The 20,263-nt window shown below is 37.9% G+C and overlaps 1 protein-coding gene across 1 annotated transcript; it reads right to left on the reverse strand.

The window, feature by feature from the left end:
• Positions 1–670: 670 nt before the first annotated feature.
• Positions 671–20,138, reverse strand: LOC143252411 (10 kDa heat shock protein, mitochondrial-like). The gene is made up of 5 exons (XM_076504491.1): positions 20,021–20,138; positions 19,665–19,705; positions 18,635–18,796; positions 17,626–17,715; positions 671–935 (listed from the first exon to the last, which is right to left on the reverse strand). Exons 2-5 carry the CDS (start codon positions 19,665–19,667, stop codon positions 885–887), a joined length of 306 nt encoding a protein of 101 aa, XP_076360606.1. The 5' UTR covers positions 19,668–19,705; positions 20,021–20,138; the 3' UTR covers positions 671–884.
• Positions 20,139–20,263: the final 125 nt, after the last annotated feature.

The raw sequence follows: 20,263 nt of genomic DNA on the forward strand, positions 1-20,263 counted from the left end.
TTTGAAAGTACTTACAGAATAGATTGGTCTGTCCTGCTTTGAAATTCACTGAAAGAATCTGGGAAGTGCACTAAATATTATGCAACTCTAGGCAATAAAGATACTCTAGAAATAACATTTAAAGATCATTGGTCAGGAATACCTTAGAACCATATATAAACTCTGATTTAAAGCATGAAACAAGTGTCATGTTCTCCTCTGGTGACCACAACCCATATAAAAGCAAAATATCATGAACATCAGAAAATTTCAGGCCAATGTGATCAGTCAAGAGATGTTGTATTTAGATAAAAATTGACAGAAGCAGCTAACATTTTGGAACATTATACATTATCACACTTAAAATATTATAAACTCCAATATGTCCTTGTCTTATACAGTATACCACATGGATACTGTAGTAAATCTTGCATATAATAATTGGATTATACCCTAACCAGCGACAAACGTTGGTAAAGCAATGGTTGGAGCACTTCAGGTTTATAGTAGGTTGGACATTCAAAACTTTAAATTATGATGGAGTTTGGAGAAGGTGTTGCTTATAGCACTCTAGACTCTTAGTTTTAATTAAGTGATTTAGATCATTTTTAAATGTATTCAAGATCCCAGTATGTTAAACATTACATTAAATTGTTGTCATCCTTTTAATATTATTGACAAAGATAATTAGTTTTTATTCATTGCTCATTTATTCTATATTGTACATAGTGGAAAAAAATACAATTTATGGTCCAAAAAGAAAAGCATTCTATGAATCTGGTTTATAAAGTGGACAATGGAAGTTTTACTATCATTTCTCAAGTTTAGGAAAAACCAGCAACACTATAATGTAACATATTCACTACAAAATGATTCCCTAAACACAAAAATAAACAATTTCCCTCTCAGCTCTCCCATTTCCCAAGAATGTCACCATCTCGAAACAAGTAGAATTCCTGAAAAATGATAGAACTATTACAGAAACACTAGAAATACATATTTACATATGTAAACAAAGAAGACTGAAAGTATTGTAATCAATTATCTGACAAGAAATAAACACAAAAATAATTTGTAATATAAAATAGACTGCTAATACTCTAACCTGAACATTTAAACTGTATGTGCAAAATGACAATTATTTAAAAATGTATGTAATTCTGTAATTAGATACAAGTTGTGTTCAATATCAAATAAATTATTTATCATTAAACAAGTTTTTGTTTTTACAAGCAAGCACTTAATCACAGTTTGCATTATAAAAACAAGTTAAAGTGACATTTAATTTAAAAGTTGATAAACCCTGCAACATGAATTCATGGAAGTAATACTCAATACTCAAGTGAAATGAAAAATTAGATAGGTAAGACTGGCCACAAACAAATAAAAAAACAACTCATTTCTTTGTTGATCCATATCAAATTTGAACAGTTTTGACACTTTTCTAAAACCAAATTCCAAATATAGCTAAACAGATGAAAAGGAATTAATTTATAATTTATTTTAATGTGAACTTCGTACCCATGTGCTTTAGGACGTATAAAATGTTCTTATATGCATCCCTTGGATGCACATTTCTCTCCTAACAATACTCAAAGAAAAAAAGACACTTATCCTTAAATATAATTCTATATGGATATTTTAAAATAACATTGACATCATTATAAATTCTGGATTCAATGTTCACAAGGGGTTTGGAAACACTTTTCTTAAATTTAATTTCTGCTTTATGGTCCTTTATATTGAATATACCCAGTGTTAAGGATTTTTCTATTAAAATAGTTTAAATTGCCAATGGCCTTCAACAACAGTACATCAACCTAAATGTATTTATTAACCAACCTTAAATATACTTATTTATTAATCTACTACTTCCATAAATAATTGTTCATTTTTTTTTGACTGCCAACGCTTGACGTGGTAATAACAAAATACAAATATAAACATTCAACATTTCAAAAAAACATATATAGCTGCAACTAGAATATTCATCCTGTTATGCATAAGAGACCAAAACAAAATTAGTTATTTTTAGAATAAGCATATCATAGCAACCCCGTTAAAGCAAATATCTGCTTCACTTCACACACTTAGCATTAAAACATACTTGACAATGGGAACCCCAATTTTCCCTCATATTCTTATTAATTTACCCATTATTGATTTCAAATCAGAGGTGAATAGACATAGTACACAATTTAAGATTTCTCTCTTAATAGGTATATTCACTGACATAGGTGTGACTTGTCATGTTTGGGTAGGAAAACTAAAACAGAATGGAGAGAACTTTTAAATTAGTTCTCTTTGGAAAATATTCAACTTAATTCAATAAAGGACAACACAGACATTTTCCAACAGAAATCAACAAACTACCTCAAAGATAAAACTAAAGGCTACAACTAAAAGAGTAAAATGGGAAAATTGTACGTTACTGCTCTCCAAGTAACAACACTGACTGAGAATGATCAATTTTATAAAAAAAAACAAAATTCATCTTGAGCCATCACAAAAAATAAGTTTCAAAATATTCTCAAATTACATAACATCGATCACAATCGAGTTCAGCTTCAAACAAATACAACTATGAGATATAATTTAGCAAATCTTAGAAAGGAATACCTTATTCCCTTTTTGAACAGTCCATATGATAGAGAGATAAAACCTGTCAAGGTACAAATCCAAATAATTTACAATAATAATAAATTACAAAAATTCTTTATCTGAGGTGAAACAGTTCAGAAAGAAAAAGATACACAAGTCACAACAATCAATTTGTATTAACATGACAACCTTGTTTGAAGAATTAATCCAAAATGAGTAAAATGATCTTGAGAAAGTAGTGAGAAATAATATCAGAAACAACTGCAAGTAGCCATACATAATGGAAAAATTAACTTGAAGAGATTCGAGTCCCATTACAAACTCAGTAAATTTTGTAATACACAAGAAGACAGGACAACACTAAATGAGAAGCATGAGGGGTGAGCCATATTACAAGACTTGGACTATATACAGCACAGGATGTGTAATGACAGTTTAGACTTATAATTAAACATTAGAAAGCTAAGTTCTTATAACATTGTAGATTTTTTAATGTTATTTATTATTTTTATCTTTAGAAATTAGAGTTCAATAGCAAAATAAAAACTAGATTTAGTAAAACAGGGAACTAAAATAGTAGGTATAAGCTTTTAAGTTAGATTTCAGTGGTGTAACATTTAGTATAACTTTAAATTAGGCTAGGAACAGATAATGGGTGTTTAGGCTTAGTTATAATTCAATTTGCAGTGAGATTGTGAGACAAATTAAATAATTTTTTTTATTTAATAAATAAATTGTTGACAACAGACTACCGGTATTTAATCACAGTATTGAGTGTTTATAGAAATTCTGCAAATACAGGGATTAAGACTAGATTGGGGGTTGAGCATCTGCAGTTTATTAAGTACAATAGGTCCAATGAATGGATTTTATTTGGGAAATCTGGATTTCTATGTAATTTTAAGGAAGCTAATAGTGAGGATGTCCATTTTATATGCATAGGTTGCAGATTGGAGACTATCCTAACTGACATTGAGGAAATAAAAGTTGGATGGTTGGTTGATTGATTTAGTGTTATGGCACAAAGCAGCTACAGCTATCTGCACCAAACATCCAGTAAAAAGTTAAAAAGTAAATTTAGTAAAATTCATAAAAGGAAATTAAGGTAAACCAAAATAAAGTTAAAAAAAACAAACAGCATAAAACCAATGTTTACATCTAGTCTACAACATTAAGAGAAAAACTACAGTAATTCAAGTTGAAAAGGATTTTCTGTAGCAAAACTAGTTATAACTCGCCAGGAAGACTAACAGGTAAGTACAAAAACCACCGTCAGTCACCTGAAGTTGGCCTTTCCAGTCCTGGTTGAGTTATTTAATGCTACGGCCAGTTTCCAATTTCAAATTGAACTAGATGAACTGTGATTTTTAAAAGGGAGCCACATTAAAAAAGACATAATATATAAATTAAAAACTTAAATGGCATTCAAAAGATTAATGGCCTTTAAAAAACTAAAAACATTACCACAGTGGACAGAGTCACCATCACCAATAACACTGTCTTAACATTATGGAAAAACCTTGTGACAGAACATGTTTAAAATGGTACCGTTGACAAGAAACATAATGAGAGCAAGAAAGTAAAATGTGACTTATTGTGATCTGAGTGTCACACAAACAACATACTGGTGCATCAGTTTGAGATAAAGGAAAACGATGAGTTAAAAAACTATGACAAATGCGTAGTCTAATTAGAAAAACTTCCTCTTTCCGATTCTTATGGAAGTAAAATGGCCAAAGTCCAATATAGTGTTTTATTTGGAAAAGTTTTTTTTTCATGTTGCTCACTCCAAGTCAACTGTCAGCTGACACAGAGCAGAGCCTTGAATACAGGACTATAGTCCATGTATGGAACAGCCACAGCAGTGATAGTGCCAGAGCAGATAGATTTAGCTGCAGTGTTGGCGAGCTTGTTCCTGCGAATACCAACATGGCCTGGTATCCATGTTGATTGATTGATTTAGTGTTTTATGGCACAAAGCAGCGAGGCTATCTGCGCCACACATTCGGTAAAAATGTAAAAAAATAAATAAATAAATGTAGTAATAGACATAAATGGAAATGAAGGTAAAACAAAAAAGTATAAAACCAATGTTGACACCTAGTCTACAATGTTAAGATAGAAGGCAGAGTATAAGAAATTGTAAGATATTTACTCTAGCAAAATGGTAATGATCATAACCCGCCAGGAAGACTAACAGGTAAGTTCACGAACCACCATCAATCACCTGAAGTTGGCCTTTCCAGTCCTGGTTCCCGGGTTATGTGTCATAGCAGCTATTATCAAAATGTAAAAGAATAAAAGTTTTAAAAGACACATAGCAAAATCGTAATAATGAGTAGCCAAATGTCCAGTAAAAAGATAAAAGTCAAGTAAATGGAGTAAAATTTGTAAAAGTAATTGAAGTTAAAAGCAAAACGGCAATTAAAACAGAAAATGGCGTAAAAACCAATGTTGACATCCAGTCAACAAAGTTGTAAAGAACTACCTGTAGCAGAATGGTAATGATCGTAACCCGCCAGGAAGACTAACAGGTAAGTATAAAAACCACCGTCAGTCACCTGAAGTTGGTCTTTCCAGTCCTGATTCTGGGTTATGAGTCAATATGGCCAGTACTAAAAAGTTAAGTAGTAAAAGTGTGAAATGATATGCAGCAAAAGTATAATAACAACTCGCCAGGATGACTAACGAGTAGTTCAAACAGGAGCGTTAGTCACCTGAAGTTGGCATTTCCAGTCCTGGTGTCAAGTTATTTAATGTTCTGGCCACTGTCCAATGTCAAATTGAATGAGAGAGATTAAAACCGTAAAAAAGGAACCACAATTAAAAAGGTGTAATGAATAAATATGCAACACTTAAATGAGATTAAAAAAGATTAATGGCCATTAAAAAATTAAAAACATTATCAAGGTGGACAGAGTCACCATCACCAATAACTCTGTCCAATGTTACAGACTGACCCTGGGAAAAAATATGTTTAAAATATTGCTGTCGTTAAGAATTGTAACGGTGGCAAGAAAGTAAAACATGGCTGATAGTGATTTGAGTGTTACACAAACTACACATTGGTGCATCAGTTCCAGATAAAAGAAAATGATGAGTTAAAAAACTGTGACCAATGCGTAGCCTAGTGAGAACAACTTCCTCCTTCCGAACTTTACAGAAGCTCGATGGCCAAAGTCCAATTTTGGGTTTGATTTGAAAAAGTTTGTTGTCGCGTTACTCACTCCAAGTGGACTGCCAGCTGGCACGGAGCCGAGCCTTGAAGACAACACCATAGTCCATGTACAGAATAGGCATAGGAGTGATGGTGCTGAAGCAGACATATTTAGCTGCCATGTCTGCAAGCTCATTCCCGTGAATACCAACATGGCCTGGTATCCAGAAAAACTGGATTGAAGTAGCTGCTAATGAGAAATGTCCCAGTCGGTTTCGAATATCAGTGAGAATAGGATGTGAGCTAATGTGTAGCGATTCGAAGACAAGTTTAGAACTAAGCGAATCAGTATAAATAGTGCAGTTGGAGTACTGCTCAGCTGCAATATGATCTAGGGCAAGAGATATGGCATACAGTTCAGCAGTGAACACAGAAGCTGTAGAAGGGATTCTGCACGCAACTACTGACCCATAGCAAACCATAGCAGAGCCCACTGAATTACCTGATTTGGAACCATCTGTATAAATGGGAACTGAATGATTGTTTGAAAGATATTCATTGAATAAAAGACGGTACTTCCAATCTGGAGTATCTGCCTTTTTTAGGTGACTGAAAGAAAGGTCACATTTGGGGGCTGTAATAAGCCATGGTGGGATGGGCCAACCTGTGGAATCTGCAATGTTATCCAAGGACAGACCCAATTCATCCAATTGCGCCCAGATGCGAAGGCCAAACGGAGCAATGACAGATCGTCTGTTCTGAAAAAGTACTGCCCACTGAGGAAGGAAAACACATTTTCAGGTGGGATGCTTTGGTAAGGAATGAAGTTTTGAAGTATATTGTAAAGATAGTTGCAAACGGCGAAGGTGTAGAGAAGGTTCATGAGATTCAATGTATATACTTTGAACTGGAGAGGTACGGAAAGCCCCAGTGCAGAGTCGAAGTCCTTGGTGATGAATGGGGTCCAGCATCTTTAAAGCCGAGGGTTTGGCAGAGCCATAGACCATTGATCCATAATCGAGTTTCGATCTAATAAGAGCACGATATACCTTTATCATTGAACAGCGATCTGCTCCCCAACTGGTAGAAGAGAGAACATGGAGGATGTTCAGTGCTCTTGTGCATTTGACCCGAAGCTGCTTTAAGTGTGGTATAAAGGTCAGTTTACGATCAAAGATAAGCCCCAAGAACTTGGTCTCAGGTACCACTGGCAGGAAAACTTTACCGATATGAAGTTCAGGATCAGGGTGAATACCCCGTCGACGGCAAAAGTGCATGCATACAGTTTTGGAAAGAGAGAAATTAAAGCCGTTCGCCAGAGTCCACTTCCGTACACAATTGAGGGCGGTTTGTAGTTGCCGCTCAATATATCTCATGTTTGACGACTGACATGAGATGTGAAAGTCGTCGACATACAGCCCATTCGCAACAGTGAGAGGGAGTTGTTCAGTGATGGCATTTATCTTTATACTGAAGAGTTTAACACTCAATACACAGCCTTGAGGGCTCCAAGTTCCTGTACAAAAGAACGAGAAAGTGTCGAACCCACACGAACTTTGAATCTCCTGTCCAATAAAAAATTTTTGATAAACATGATCCATATTTATAACGTGGTTATGTTATGGCCACGTAACCCATATGTATGGAGGTCTCACAAAACGCCATACCTCCATGTTGTGTTGTAAGCCTTCTCTATGTCAAAGAATATTGATACAAGATGTTGGCGGTTGAGAAAGGCTTCTCTGACAGATGTTTCAAGACGAATTAGGTGGTCTGTGGTGGAGTGCTGTCGACGGAACCCACACTGGGTGGGCGAGAGGAGGTTGTTTGATTCAAGGAACCAAACAAGACGAGCATTAACCATACTTTCTAATGTCTTACAGAGACAGCTCGTCAAAGCAATTGGACGGTAGTTTGAAGGAATCTTGGGATCTTTCCCTGACTAAGAGAAAGGTAAAATAATAGCCTGGCACCAGGCATCAGGAAAAACATTCTCCTGCCAGATCCAGTTGAAAACAATCAGAAGGACATCAAGAGAAGCAGGAGATAGATGGTGCAGCATGTCATAATGAATATCATCAGGTCCAACAGACGTACTGGCAGACCGATGAAGGGCCATTTTTAGTTCCACCAGGGTAAAGGGACAATTATAGTCAAAGAAACAGTCAGTTCGAAAGGAAAGAGGTGATCACTCTGCCCGAGTCTTGATGGCCAGAAAGGTGGAGGAACAAGCAGAAGTGCTAGATACCCGGCAAAAGCTTTCACCTAGAGTGTTAGCTGTGTTCTGAACATCAGTCACCTCCTGACCATCAGAGAGTAAGATCAAGAGGGGGACAGAATTGTAGTGCCCACTAACCTTTCGAATCCTGTCCCATATGATCTTGGAACTGATGGTAGAAGATATACTGGTTGTGAACTTAATCCAAGATTCCTTCTGGCTGTGACATCTTACCCACCTAGCATGTGCACGGGCCCGTTGGAAAGCAACCCGGTTTGAAAGTGTGGGATATCTACAAAAAGTATCTCAGGCCCGCTTTTGAGCCTTCTGTGCTAAGTGGCAAGCAGGATTCCACCACGGATGAGGATATTGTGGAAAACGTGTCAAGGTTTTAGGAATACACTGAGCAGCTGCTTGTATAATACAGCCAGTTACAGCTGCCACACAGTCGTCTATTGATGGCTGATTTACGATGGCAGGATCAAGTTCTGCGAGAGCAGTGAAAGTGGACCAGTCTGCCTGATCCAGCTTCCACCGGGGCACGCGGGTAGGGTGGCATCGACCACGGCCAGTCTCTCTCAAAAGGATCAGAAAATGATCACTGCCTAGTGGATTACTGTCAACCCTCCATGAAAAATGGGAGAATAATGAAGGGGAGCAAACTAAGAGATCAATAGCAGTAAAGGACTGACTAGGTGCATGAAAGTAAGTGGAAGAACCAGTATTGAAAAGAGAAAGATTGTGATCAGAGAGCATCCGCTCTACAGATCGGCCCCTCCCATCAATAATAGCACTTCCCCAGAGGGGATGATGTCCATTAAAATCCCCTAGGATTAGAAATAGAGATGGCAACTGTTCAACGAGAGCATCAAAATCTGATTGATCATATGTCTCTCCAGGGAACAGGTACAGAGAACAAACAGTGATGGTATGACCCAAGGAAACACAGATGGCTACAGCCTCCAAGGGTGTGTTGAGTGACAAAGACAGGGTGGGCACATACTGATCAACCAACAGTGCCACCCCTCCACGTACTCGACCATCACACAACCTGTCATTTCTGTACAGAGAAAACTGCCGAATGGAGACAGTATCAGCAGTTTTGAGAAATGTTTCTTGTAAAAAAAGACAAACAGGATGGGAGGGAGCAATCAGCGTTTTGATATCATCCAGATTAGAACGTAAACCTCGACAGTTCCATTGTATCAAGGTGGCCATTTTTAAGAACGGGTAGGTGAAGTGGCTGGAGAACCCTTCGGTTTCCGACCACGTCTTTTTTCTTTACTGTCTTTAGTCGGAGGAGGTCTATCAACCTCCATGGATCTTGCTCTGGGTCGGGTGGGCAGGTTTTTGTTATTGGAAGGGGAATCCAGTGACTGAGGATGAGAACAAATAATTGTTTTGTCTCTTGTGGTGGGAGAAAAAGATGTATCAGAAGAAATGCCTGTAGTTGAAACTGAAGGACGTGGATCTTGAGGTTTATTGGAATATATGGAAAGAACAGAGATGGGTGTAGAAGTCAATTCATCAACCTTTTTAACCATGGAGTTCAAAAGGCTTTTCATTTGTTTTGAAAATGATTCTCTTGGAGGTACAGAGAGATCTGTCTGCACTCACACTGTAGGTGTGGAATGAATTGCAGCAGCATATGTCTGAGATGGAGTGGCGGAGAGCAATTTCCGAGCCCCAGGATAACTAATGTTATGATTATTTTCAAACGCTGCACCTCTCTTTCCTCCAAACATTTTGGGCAAGAACGAAAATAGGAAGGGTGGGAACCATTGCAGTTTACGCAATGTGGGTTCATGTCACAGTCATAGGCATCGTGGTCCTTGCCTCCACAACGAGCACATGTCAGGGAACCACGACAAGATGTCTTTGAGTGGCCGAATCTCTGACATTGGAAACATCGAAGAGGGTTTGGTATGTGTGGCCTAACCCTGCAAATGAGATAACCTGCCTTGATGGTGGCAGGTGCACGTGGTGAAGTAAATGTTAAAACGAGGGTATTTGTTGGCAGTGTAACTCCATCTTTGCGAGTGGAGATGCGCCTCACTGCAGAAACTCTTTGAGTGGAGAGACCAGCGAGAATCTCTGACTCGGGAACGTTCTTCAAATCCCTTTCAACAATAACTCCTCATGAAGAATTCAAGGTAGCATGGGGTGTAACCGCAATAGGTATATCCCCAATTGCCTTTGAATTCAAGAAGAGTTCACTGTGTTGGGATGTGGATGTTTCCACCAATATGTCACCAGATCGGAAGTTTCTTTACTGACTTTGGAGAGCCAGCAAGTCCCTCTAGTCCCTTTTGAATAAAAAAAGGGGACATTTGCCCTAAAGGTTTTTCTGAAAGAGAATGTAATATAAGAAAATGAGGTACGTGTGTTACTGATGTTGAAGATTGCTGTTCCGAGTATTCAAGATGTGGTTGCTTACCCATTGACTGTTTTTTTACAATTTTATTTAAATTTTTTGGAGGAGAATCCATAGGAAAAAAAAAAATTTTCGGTACCCACTGACCCCACCAACCATGGAGCCCTACAAGGGGACGCACTACAAAGCCATGCAAGGACAATGCAGCAACGCCAGGGTTTTCCTGAGCACTATACCCAAACACCAGCATCAGACACAATGTCCACAACACCCGTTGAGAACTTCCAACACTGGTACTGGTTGACTCTAGCCCAAGTGGACCAGCCGACTGACCCAAGGGGGGCCACCCAAAGGCCGCCCGTCTACAGGAATTCAAGGCCAAAGTGGTGTGTTAGGGTTGGACCCCTCAACCACCAGGATCCTCTCCTCCCCTTCACGGGTCGCCACGCACGGCAAACATGTGGGTGGATGTTTAGATCCCAGAGAAGGTAACCAGATAGAATAGAACCTTCCCTGGGAGGTCCCCTCACCACGTACAGGAATCCACACCGAGGGGGTATCAAGAAAAACTGGAAAGAAGTAAATGTTAAAGAGAAATGGGCCAGTCGGTTTTAAATATCAGTGAAAACAGGGTGAGAACTAATGTGAAGCAATTCCAGGGCTATTAGAAAACTAAGTGTGTCAGTAAAAATAGTGTAGTTTGAGTATTGCTTAGCTTCTATGTGATCCCAGGGAAAGAGAAATGGCATACAGTTCAGCAGTGAACACAGAAGCTGTAGAGGGAATTCTGTGAGCAACCACCGAACCACAACAAACCTTGGCAGAACCCACACAGTCACTGATTTCAAACCATCTGTAGAAATAGGTATGGAAGGATGGTTCGAAAGATGTTCAGCAAATAACAGACAGGATTTCCAATTGGGAGTATCTACTTTTCTCAGGTGACTTAAAGATAGGTCACATTTGGGGATTGTAAGAAGCCAATTCATCCAACTGCACCTGGTTCGTTTTGTTTGTTTGCTTTTGAATTTCGCACAAAGCTACTCGAGGGCTATATGTGTCAGCCGTCCCAAATTTAATATTGTAAGACCAGAGGGAAGGCAGCTAGTCATCACCACCCACTGCCAACTCTTAGGCTACTCTTTTATCAACGAATAGTGTGATTAGCTGTCACATTATAACATCCCCATGGCTGAAAGGGCGAGCATGTTTGGCACAACGGGGATGCGAACCCATGACCCTCAGATTACGAGCCACACGCCTTAACACGCTTGGGCATGCCAAGCCAACTATACCTGGATACGAAGGCCAATAGAAACAATGGCTGATCATTTGTTGTGAAAAAGTATGATCTACTGAGGAAGAAAAACACAACCCCAGGTGGGAAGCTTTGGTAAGGAACGAAGTTTCGAAGCATGTAGTGAAGACAGTTGCAAATAGTGGAAATGCAAAGAAGGTTCATGAGACTATGTATAAGCTCTGAATAGTGGAAGTGCAGAGCCAGAGTCGAGTTTCGATCAAATAAGAGCATGATATATCTTTAGCACAGAACATCGATATGCTCCCCAAGTGGTGGAAAAGAGGACACAGAGAACATTCAGTGCTCTTGGACATTTTACACATTGCTGCTTGACGTGTAGAATAAAGGTCAGCTTATGGTCAAAGATTAGCCCCAAGAACTTTGTCTCAGGAATCATAGGCAGCACAACTTCACCGATATGGAATTCAGGATCAGAGTGAATACCCCATTGGCAGTAAAAGTGCATGCAAACAGTTCTATAGAGAGAGAAGTTAAAGCCATTTCTTGTGGTTCACTTCAGTAAATGATTGAGAGCAGTCGGTAGCTGCTGTTCAATGTACCTCATGTTCGATGACTGACACGAGATGTGAAAGTCTTCGACGTAGAGCCCATTTGCAACAGTGGGAGGGATTTGTTTAGTGATGGCATTAATTTTTATACTGAAAAGTGTGGCATTCAGAACACAGCCCTGAGGGACTCTAAGTTCCTGCAGAAAAGAGCAGGAAGTGTCAAACCCACATGAACTTGGAATCTCCTGTCCTTTAAAAATTAATAAAATTGGGCAAATGGCCACATACCCATATATATGGAGGTCTCTCAAAATGCCATTCCTCCATGTTGTATCATAAGCATTCCCAATGTCAAAGAATACTGATACAAGATGTTGTTTGAGAAAGGCTTCTCTAATTGATGCTTCAAGTGAAATCAGGTGGTCCACAGTGGAGTATTGTCATCGGAACCCACACCTGGTGGGAGAAAGGAGGTTGCTTGATTTGAGGAACCAAACAAGATGAGTGTTGACCTTCTTCTCTAAGGTCTTACAGAGACACCTCGTCAAAGCAATTGGACAGTAGTTTGAAGGAATCTTGAGATCCTTCCCAGGCTTAGAGAAAGGTAAGACAAAAGCCTGGCACAGCATCAGGTTAAACATACTCCTGCAGATCCAGTTAAAAACAATTAGAAGAATATCAAGAGAAGCAGGAGAAAAATGGTGCAGCATGTCATAGTGTACATCATCTGGTCCAACAGATGCAGTGCCAGACCAATGAAGGGCCAGTTTGAGTTCCTCCAGTTTAAAGGGAGGATTACAGTCATAGAGACAATCAGCTCAAAAGGAAAGAGGTGATTGCTCTGCCCGAGTCTTGATAGCTAAAAAGGTGGAAGAATAAGCAGAAGTGCTAGATACCTGGCAAAAGCTTTCACCTAGAGTATGGATGATGCTCTGGGTATTAGCTACTTCCTGGCCATCAGGGAGTAAGATCAAGATGGGGACAGAATTGTATTGCCCACTGACCTTTTAAATCTTGTCCTATATGATGTTGGAACTGGTGGTAGAAGATATGCCAGTTGTGAACTTAATCCAAGATTCATTCTGGCTTTGATGTCTTACCCACCGAGCATGTGCCCGCTGGAAAGCGATGTGGTTTGAGTGTGTGGGACATCTACAGAAAGTATCCCAGGTCCATTTTTGAGCCTTCCGTGCCATGTGGCAGACAGAATTCCACCACCATAGAGAATATAGTGGAAAAAGTGTCAAAGTTTTAAAAATACATTGAGCAGCTGCTTGTATAATACAGTCAGTTACTGCTGCCACACAGTCGTTTATTGATGGGTGACAGACGATGGCAGGATCAAGTTTTGTGAGAGCAGTGAAAGTAGGCCAGTCTGCCTGATCCAGCTTCCACCGGGGCACTTGGGTTGAGTGGCATTGGCCATGGCCACTCTCTCTCAAAATTATAGGAAAATGATCACTGCCTCATGGATTATTGTCATCCTTCCATGAAAAATTGGAGAATAATAAAGGGGAGTAAACTGAGAGATCAACAGCAGTAAAGGACTGACTAGGTAGAAGAACCAGTACTGAAAAAAGAAAGGTTGTGATCAGAGAGCATACGCTCTACAAAGTGACCTCTCCTATCAATATCTGCACTTCCACAGAGGGGATGATGTCCATTAAAGTCCCCCAGAATTACAAAGGGAGATGGCAACTGTTCAATGAGAGCATCAAAGTCTGATTGATCATATGTGTATCCAGGTGACAGGTAGAAAGAACAAACAGTGATGGCATGATCCAAGGAAACATGAATGGCTACGGCCTCCAAGAGTGTGTCGAGTGGCAAAGACAGAGTGGGCACATGCTGATCAACCAACAGTGCCACCCCTCCATGCACTCATCCATCAGACAGCCTGTCATTTCTGTACAAAGAAAACTACCAAAAGGTGATTGTATCAGCAGGTTTCAGAAATGTTTCCTGTAAGAAAAGACATACAGGATGGTAGGAAGCAATTAGTGTTTTGATGTCATCTAGATTACAACGTAAACCTCGACAGTTCCATTGTATCAAGGTGGCCATTTTTAATGACGTGTAGGTGAATTTGGTGGAGAACTCTTCTGTTTACAACCACATCGTTTTTCTTTACTGTCCTTATTCGAGGGAGGTCTCTCGACCTCCATGGATCCTGCCCTGAGTCGATTGGGCAGGTCTTTGCTGTTGGAAGGGGATTCCAATGACTGAGGACGTGAACAAATGTTTTGCATCTTGGGGTGGGAGAAGATGATGTATTTGAGGAAATGCCTGTACCTGGAACCAAAGGATGTGGGTCTTGGGATTTGTTGGAATATATGTAAAAAACAGAGCTGGGTGTTGAAGTTAATTCAACTTTTTTAACCATGGAGGTCAACGAACTTTCATTTGTTTGGAAAATAATTGTTTTGGAGGCAGAGAGATCTGTCTGCACTCCCACTGTAGTTGTGGAACGAAGTGCAGCAGCATTAGTTTGAGATGAGTTGGTGGACAGCAATTTTCGAGCCTCAGGATAAGTAATGTTATGAATCGTTTTCAAACACTGCACCTCTTTTTCTTCCAAGAATTTAGGGCAAGAACAAAAGTAGGATGGGTGAGAGCTATTGCAATGGATACAATGAGGGTCAGTTTCACACTGGTAGGCATCATAGTCCTTGCTACTGCAACAAGCACACGTCAAGGAACCATGACATGATGTCCTTGAGTGACTGACACTGACAACAAACATCAGAGAGAGTTTGGAACGTATGGCCATACTCTGCAATTAAGATAACCTGCCTTGATGGTGGCAGGCAGATGTGATGTAAATGTAATAATGAGCACATTGGTCAGCATCATAATTCCATCTTTGAGAGTGGATATATGCCTCACTCCAGAAACTCCTTGGGTGGAGAAACCAGCAAGAATCTCCTCTTGATGAATGCAAAGTATCATGATGTGTAACCTCAATAGGTATATCCCCAATTGCCTTTGAATACAAGAGGAGTTCACTGTGTTGAGATGTGGATGTTTCCACCAATATGTCACCAAAGCTTCTTTACTGACTTTGGAGAGCCAGCAAGTCCCTCTAGTCCCTACTGAATGAAAAAGGGAGACATCTGCCCTAAAGATTTGTCTGAAAGTGAATGCAATATAAGAAAATGAGGTACAACAAGTTGTGAGGATTGCTGCTCAGAATCTTCAAAACACTGTCATTTACCTATACTGTTTTTGCACTATTTTATTAAGATTTTTAATTGGAGTATCCATAATAAAGAAAGGGAAATTTTGATGCCCACTGACCCCACCCACAATGCAGCACTACGAGGGGCACACTACAATGTCAAACAAGGACACTGCAGCAACGCCAGGATTCGTGAGCACTATACCCTAACACCAGCATCAGATACAATGTCCACAACACCTGTTGAGAACATCCAACACTGGTACTTGTTTGACCCTAGCCCAAGTGGATCAGCCAACTGACCCAAGGGGGCCACCTGTCCACAGGAATTCAAGGCCAAAGTGGTGTGCTAGGGTTGGACCCCTCAACCACCAGGATCCTCTCCTCCCCTTCATGGATTGCCATGCACAGTAAACATGTGAGTGGATGTTTAGATCCCAGAGAAGGTAAACTGAAAAAACAGAACCTTCCCTTGGAGATCCCCTCACCATGCACAGGAATCCACACTGATGGGAGGAAGTAAAGAGAAGTGTAGACTGTGGGAAATGGTAGCAGGACTAAAAGAGGAGCTTAAGTTTTTACATGCAAGGCAAACATCAGCTAAGATTAACAGTGGCATTCAGGAAGTTATAAATGACAGTACTAGGTTTAAAAGTAGTGAACTTAATTGTAAAGACCCTATTCTGTTGAGTAATGGATTTCAGCTTTTGGCTGATGTAGACAAGGAACTATTAGAGGAAGAGAAAAAAAAAAGGAATAGACAAGGATATGGATTATGAACTTAAGAGGTTACAGTTTTAAGTGATTCCTTGACACAGTATGTGGGGTAAATGGGGAGAAAAAGACAGACTATACTACCTCAGTGCACAAATGGAAGATATAACAATGAAGGGAACTGGCAACAATACAGTTTTTGTTGTGCACTTAGCAGTTAATCATATAGGGAAGATAAAGTAAGAGGAGCTAATTAACAACTAAAATATGTTGATAAAAGCATTGAAAAAAACGAAGGCCATAAATTAACTGTGTCAGGGATACTGCCATGAATTATTTGTGGAGATGAAATTTTGAGTAGGTCACTAGATGTAAACGTCAGGCTGCAATTAATATGCAAGGATGAGCAAGGTAGCTGGTTCGACTTGTGGGATCAGTTTGTTCAGTCAGGGGAGGAAACTTTTCGAAATGGATGGTTTACACGTATTTGTAAGAGCTATTAAATCAGCTGTAAGGGAAGTTTTAAACAAGGACTAGATAGCAATGAAGGAAAAGAAATTAAATGAAACAAAATCATAATGTAAAGGAAAGTTCAGCATAGGAAATAAGTATTAAACTAGTTAGACAGAAACAAATATGAACACTGTATACTACTGAAATGATAGAAGAAATAAAATATAACTAAAGGCACTGGTAGGAATAGATCTTGATATAATGGCAATATCTGAAGCATAGTTAAATGTATATGACTTTGATGACAGAAACTTCTTTGAAATACATGGTTACCAGCTATTTAATAGAGACAGAGTAGTAATGAAAGCGAATAAGAGCAGCTCTATACGTAAAGTGTGAGTTACGTCCTGTTGAAGTTGAGAATATTAAGGATAATAGCAACAATAATATTTTTTTCCATGTTATTAACAAAAATTCCTTATAGAAAGATTAGGATATCTGCAAGGAAAATAAAACAGGTTGGCTCACAAAGAATGTGAGAGATGAAATGAAAGAAAAAGCATCACACATTTAAGAAATGTATATTGACTGGTATTATAGAAGATTATGGAAGTTGGTCAAACAGGAAATTACGACACCCAAAAGAATATATGAAAAACTTTGCTACAAACAAAAATTAATAGTAAGGATTTGTTTAAGTAAATTAAGAGTAAACAAAATGTTAGGATAGGGTCAGTATCTTTGAAGGACGATACAGAAAGGCTTGTATCTTATAATAATGAAATGGCTGAGTTATTAAACTCTGTTTTTACTTCAGTTTTCATTTGATAGATGGAAAGAAGACATCTGCATAAATTCTGAGTTTGTTAACATAAAATTGGGAATTTTAAAGAATCATAAAGCCCTTGGGCAAGATACTTTCCTAAGGGTTTTAAAGGAGGTCAAGAACTAGATGTTTGAGACACTTGCCACAATTGTTTTTGAAGTCCTTGAATAATGGACAAGTACTGACAGACTGGAAACTAGCTAATGTCCCTTCTATCTTTAAGGGAGATAACAGAAATTGTGTCAGTAATTATAGACCTAGTAGTGTTATTAATATAGATCTACTTAAGTCGATCAAAACATAACTAAACACACACCTTTTCTTCAATTTCCACTTTAGTACCACCATATTCAGGCAAAAGTATGTTATCTCCAGGTTTAACACTAACTGGAGTTGTTTCTCCTTTCTGCAAAACAAGTTAAAATGTCTACTTAAATAATAAAACATGATCAGTTACACTTGTTTTCTCAACAGTTGCTGTATAAAAATGTAAATATAGTTAACTTAAATATCAGTTTAAAGAGATTCATTCTTTAAAACTAATTTACACACAATTCTCCACTTCAGTTCTATATGAAGATATTTATAAACATATAGTTTGTTGCAGCATTTTCTTGGTCTATTACACGTGTGCCATGAAGACAGTAATCAGATATTAGGCTCAGCAACTGTGAATTCCATAACCGATACAGCCACAGGGAACCAGATTTACACATGAACTTTGAAGACAAGAAATGGGTACGAGATTTAATTGCTGTTAATTTCATGACTGATGTTGCCGTAGTGGACCAGTTGTTCTTATCCTCGAGCAATATTCAAGATTTAATGAAACTAGTGACCTGCCATTTTCAGTACTGAAAAATTAATATACTTCTACAAGCTTTTAAAAGAAGTTTGTTTTAACCTGCTCTCAGTTTGCCACAAGAGGGCTAAAAAGATAACCATTGGATATTTGGCTTGAATAAGATACTTTGTAACATTTATGAATTTACTGTTCTTTAGTTATTAAGGAGTTACCTTCCCAGTGCTCCAAGAGTCAAGATATGGTTTTTTTTTTTTTTACATTCACTTATTTATACCTCAAGTCAGGTAAGTTGCAACTGGAATTAAAACAAGTTTAAATATTTCTTAAGTTCATGAAAGACCTCAATGGTTCAAACAGTCTTAATTTTTACTTCTCTTAAAACTAAAACTTTAATTCCACATTTAAATGTAAAGTGTTGGTGAGTATCACTTCAAATTAAAAGTTTGTTAAAACCCATTTGTTAGCTACAATTATTATTTCTCATTAACATTTCTTGTTAACAGTAACAAATAACACTGACCTCATTATGAGCACCTGGACCAACTGCTATTACTTTTGCACTCTGTACTTTTCCTTGAGCTTTTTCTGGAATCATGATGCCTCCCTTTGTTTTCAGTTCTGGTTCAAACCTTTGAACTAAAATCCTATCCATTAATGGAATAAGACGCCTGCCAATACCTGCCTGTTAAAAAAAGGTACAATAAAAAAATTGACATGTATTTTAATGTACATGTTCTGAAGTCCAGTTAATCTAAGATCTCTACAAGTAGTGAACATTTGAAATCATATTTGTGTACATTAACATATATAAAACTGTTACTGATATAATTAACTAATGCATGCACTCATGTCTGTTTTTACATTTCACTCCAAAATAAGATTAATAAAAGTATATCATATTCACAGTACTTGAGTTTCAAGTAAATTTGAAATTATTATTACTAACACTGATTTAGTAACAATATTAGTAGAAATACATTTTAACAAGCTCAGTTCGTGCACCTTATATTTCTGAACCTAAAATCAGATTAAAAATATCTTCAACGCCACCACACATTAAAGAAGACCCCGCCTTTTTTCAATTATAGGGCCTTACCAATGAATATACCAATGGCCCTGAATAGGGCCTGAATTATGCTCATCACTCTGGACCTCTGTATTTACTTTAAATATATCAGTAAGTCCACTCAAACAATGTAAAGTAAGGAGGAAGAGGTCTAGTGTACCTGACCCTTCTGGGTATACAAATTTATATACCTAAACACGTAGAGAGAGAGAGAAATACCAGTACCATCCAAAACCTTACAATTAATCAACATTCAGTTTCCGTTTGGAAAATGGCATCACATTTCTAATTTTGAGGAAGCACGTGTCAGTGATATACATTTCATCTAAAACATTTTGTTGTAAATGTATGTATACAACATTCAGTACTCAAGTCTAAAGATAATAATTTCTCACGTCATTTTCCACTTTAATTTTTCTCTGCACCACTGAAATATCTTAGCATTTTAAGTAAAGGTGAATATTTTTAAAAATGTAACTCTTACCATGTTGGATATCTCGAGTAACTGCGGTATTAACGAAATTTCTGAAACAATAAAACCAAACGGTTTAAAATTGAAATGTGAAAATACCTACAACTCTTCTTTTTAAAATCTAGCTATACTTCTTTCTAGCAAGCCTTCTCTTCTACCCACTATTACCAATAATGTGCTACCACATGGTTAAATTAATTTTACGCATGCGTAATGTTTTATATCCATAAATAAGTATAAAATCACATTTTCTCAAAATAAACAAGCCAAAACTTTAGAACATAATAATAATATGATAAATATCTTTGTAGTGATCTATTATTTCCCAGGACAAATATATTATATAACTGTTTTGTATATATGTTTACCACGTGATCTGACTTGATATTTTCGTACAACGTTTCTAGAAACTTCGAGCACACAGAGTGGATATTTCCCCTTGTGGTTGAATGGTGAATCTAAACTTTTAAAGCGATAAAACCTTGTTTCGATATCTATGTTAAGCACAGCAAATATAATCTATTGTTTAACTTTACGCTTGACAACAAGCAGATAAAAGAGTGAATAATTTGGTAACGTAATATATAAAGAGTGTATTTTTAATAAAATCT

This window comes from Tachypleus tridentatus, chromosome 6 (assembly GCF_004210375.1).
Source record: "Tachypleus tridentatus isolate NWPU-2018 chromosome 6, ASM421037v1, whole genome shotgun sequence".
Taxonomy (NCBI): domain Eukaryota; kingdom Metazoa; phylum Arthropoda; class Merostomata; order Xiphosura; family Limulidae; genus Tachypleus; species Tachypleus tridentatus.

Coding starts and splice junctions, on each gene's coding strand:
- LOC143252411 (XM_076504491.1), bottom strand. Junction 17,716..18,634: donor GTCCAGGTGCTCATAATGAG/GTCAGTGTTATT, acceptor CTTGTTTTGCAG/AAAGGAGAAACAACTCCAGT. Junction 936..17,625: donor AAGTGGAAATTGAAGAAAAG/GTGTGTGTTTAG, acceptor ATCATTTTTCAG/GAATTCTACTTGTTTCGAGA.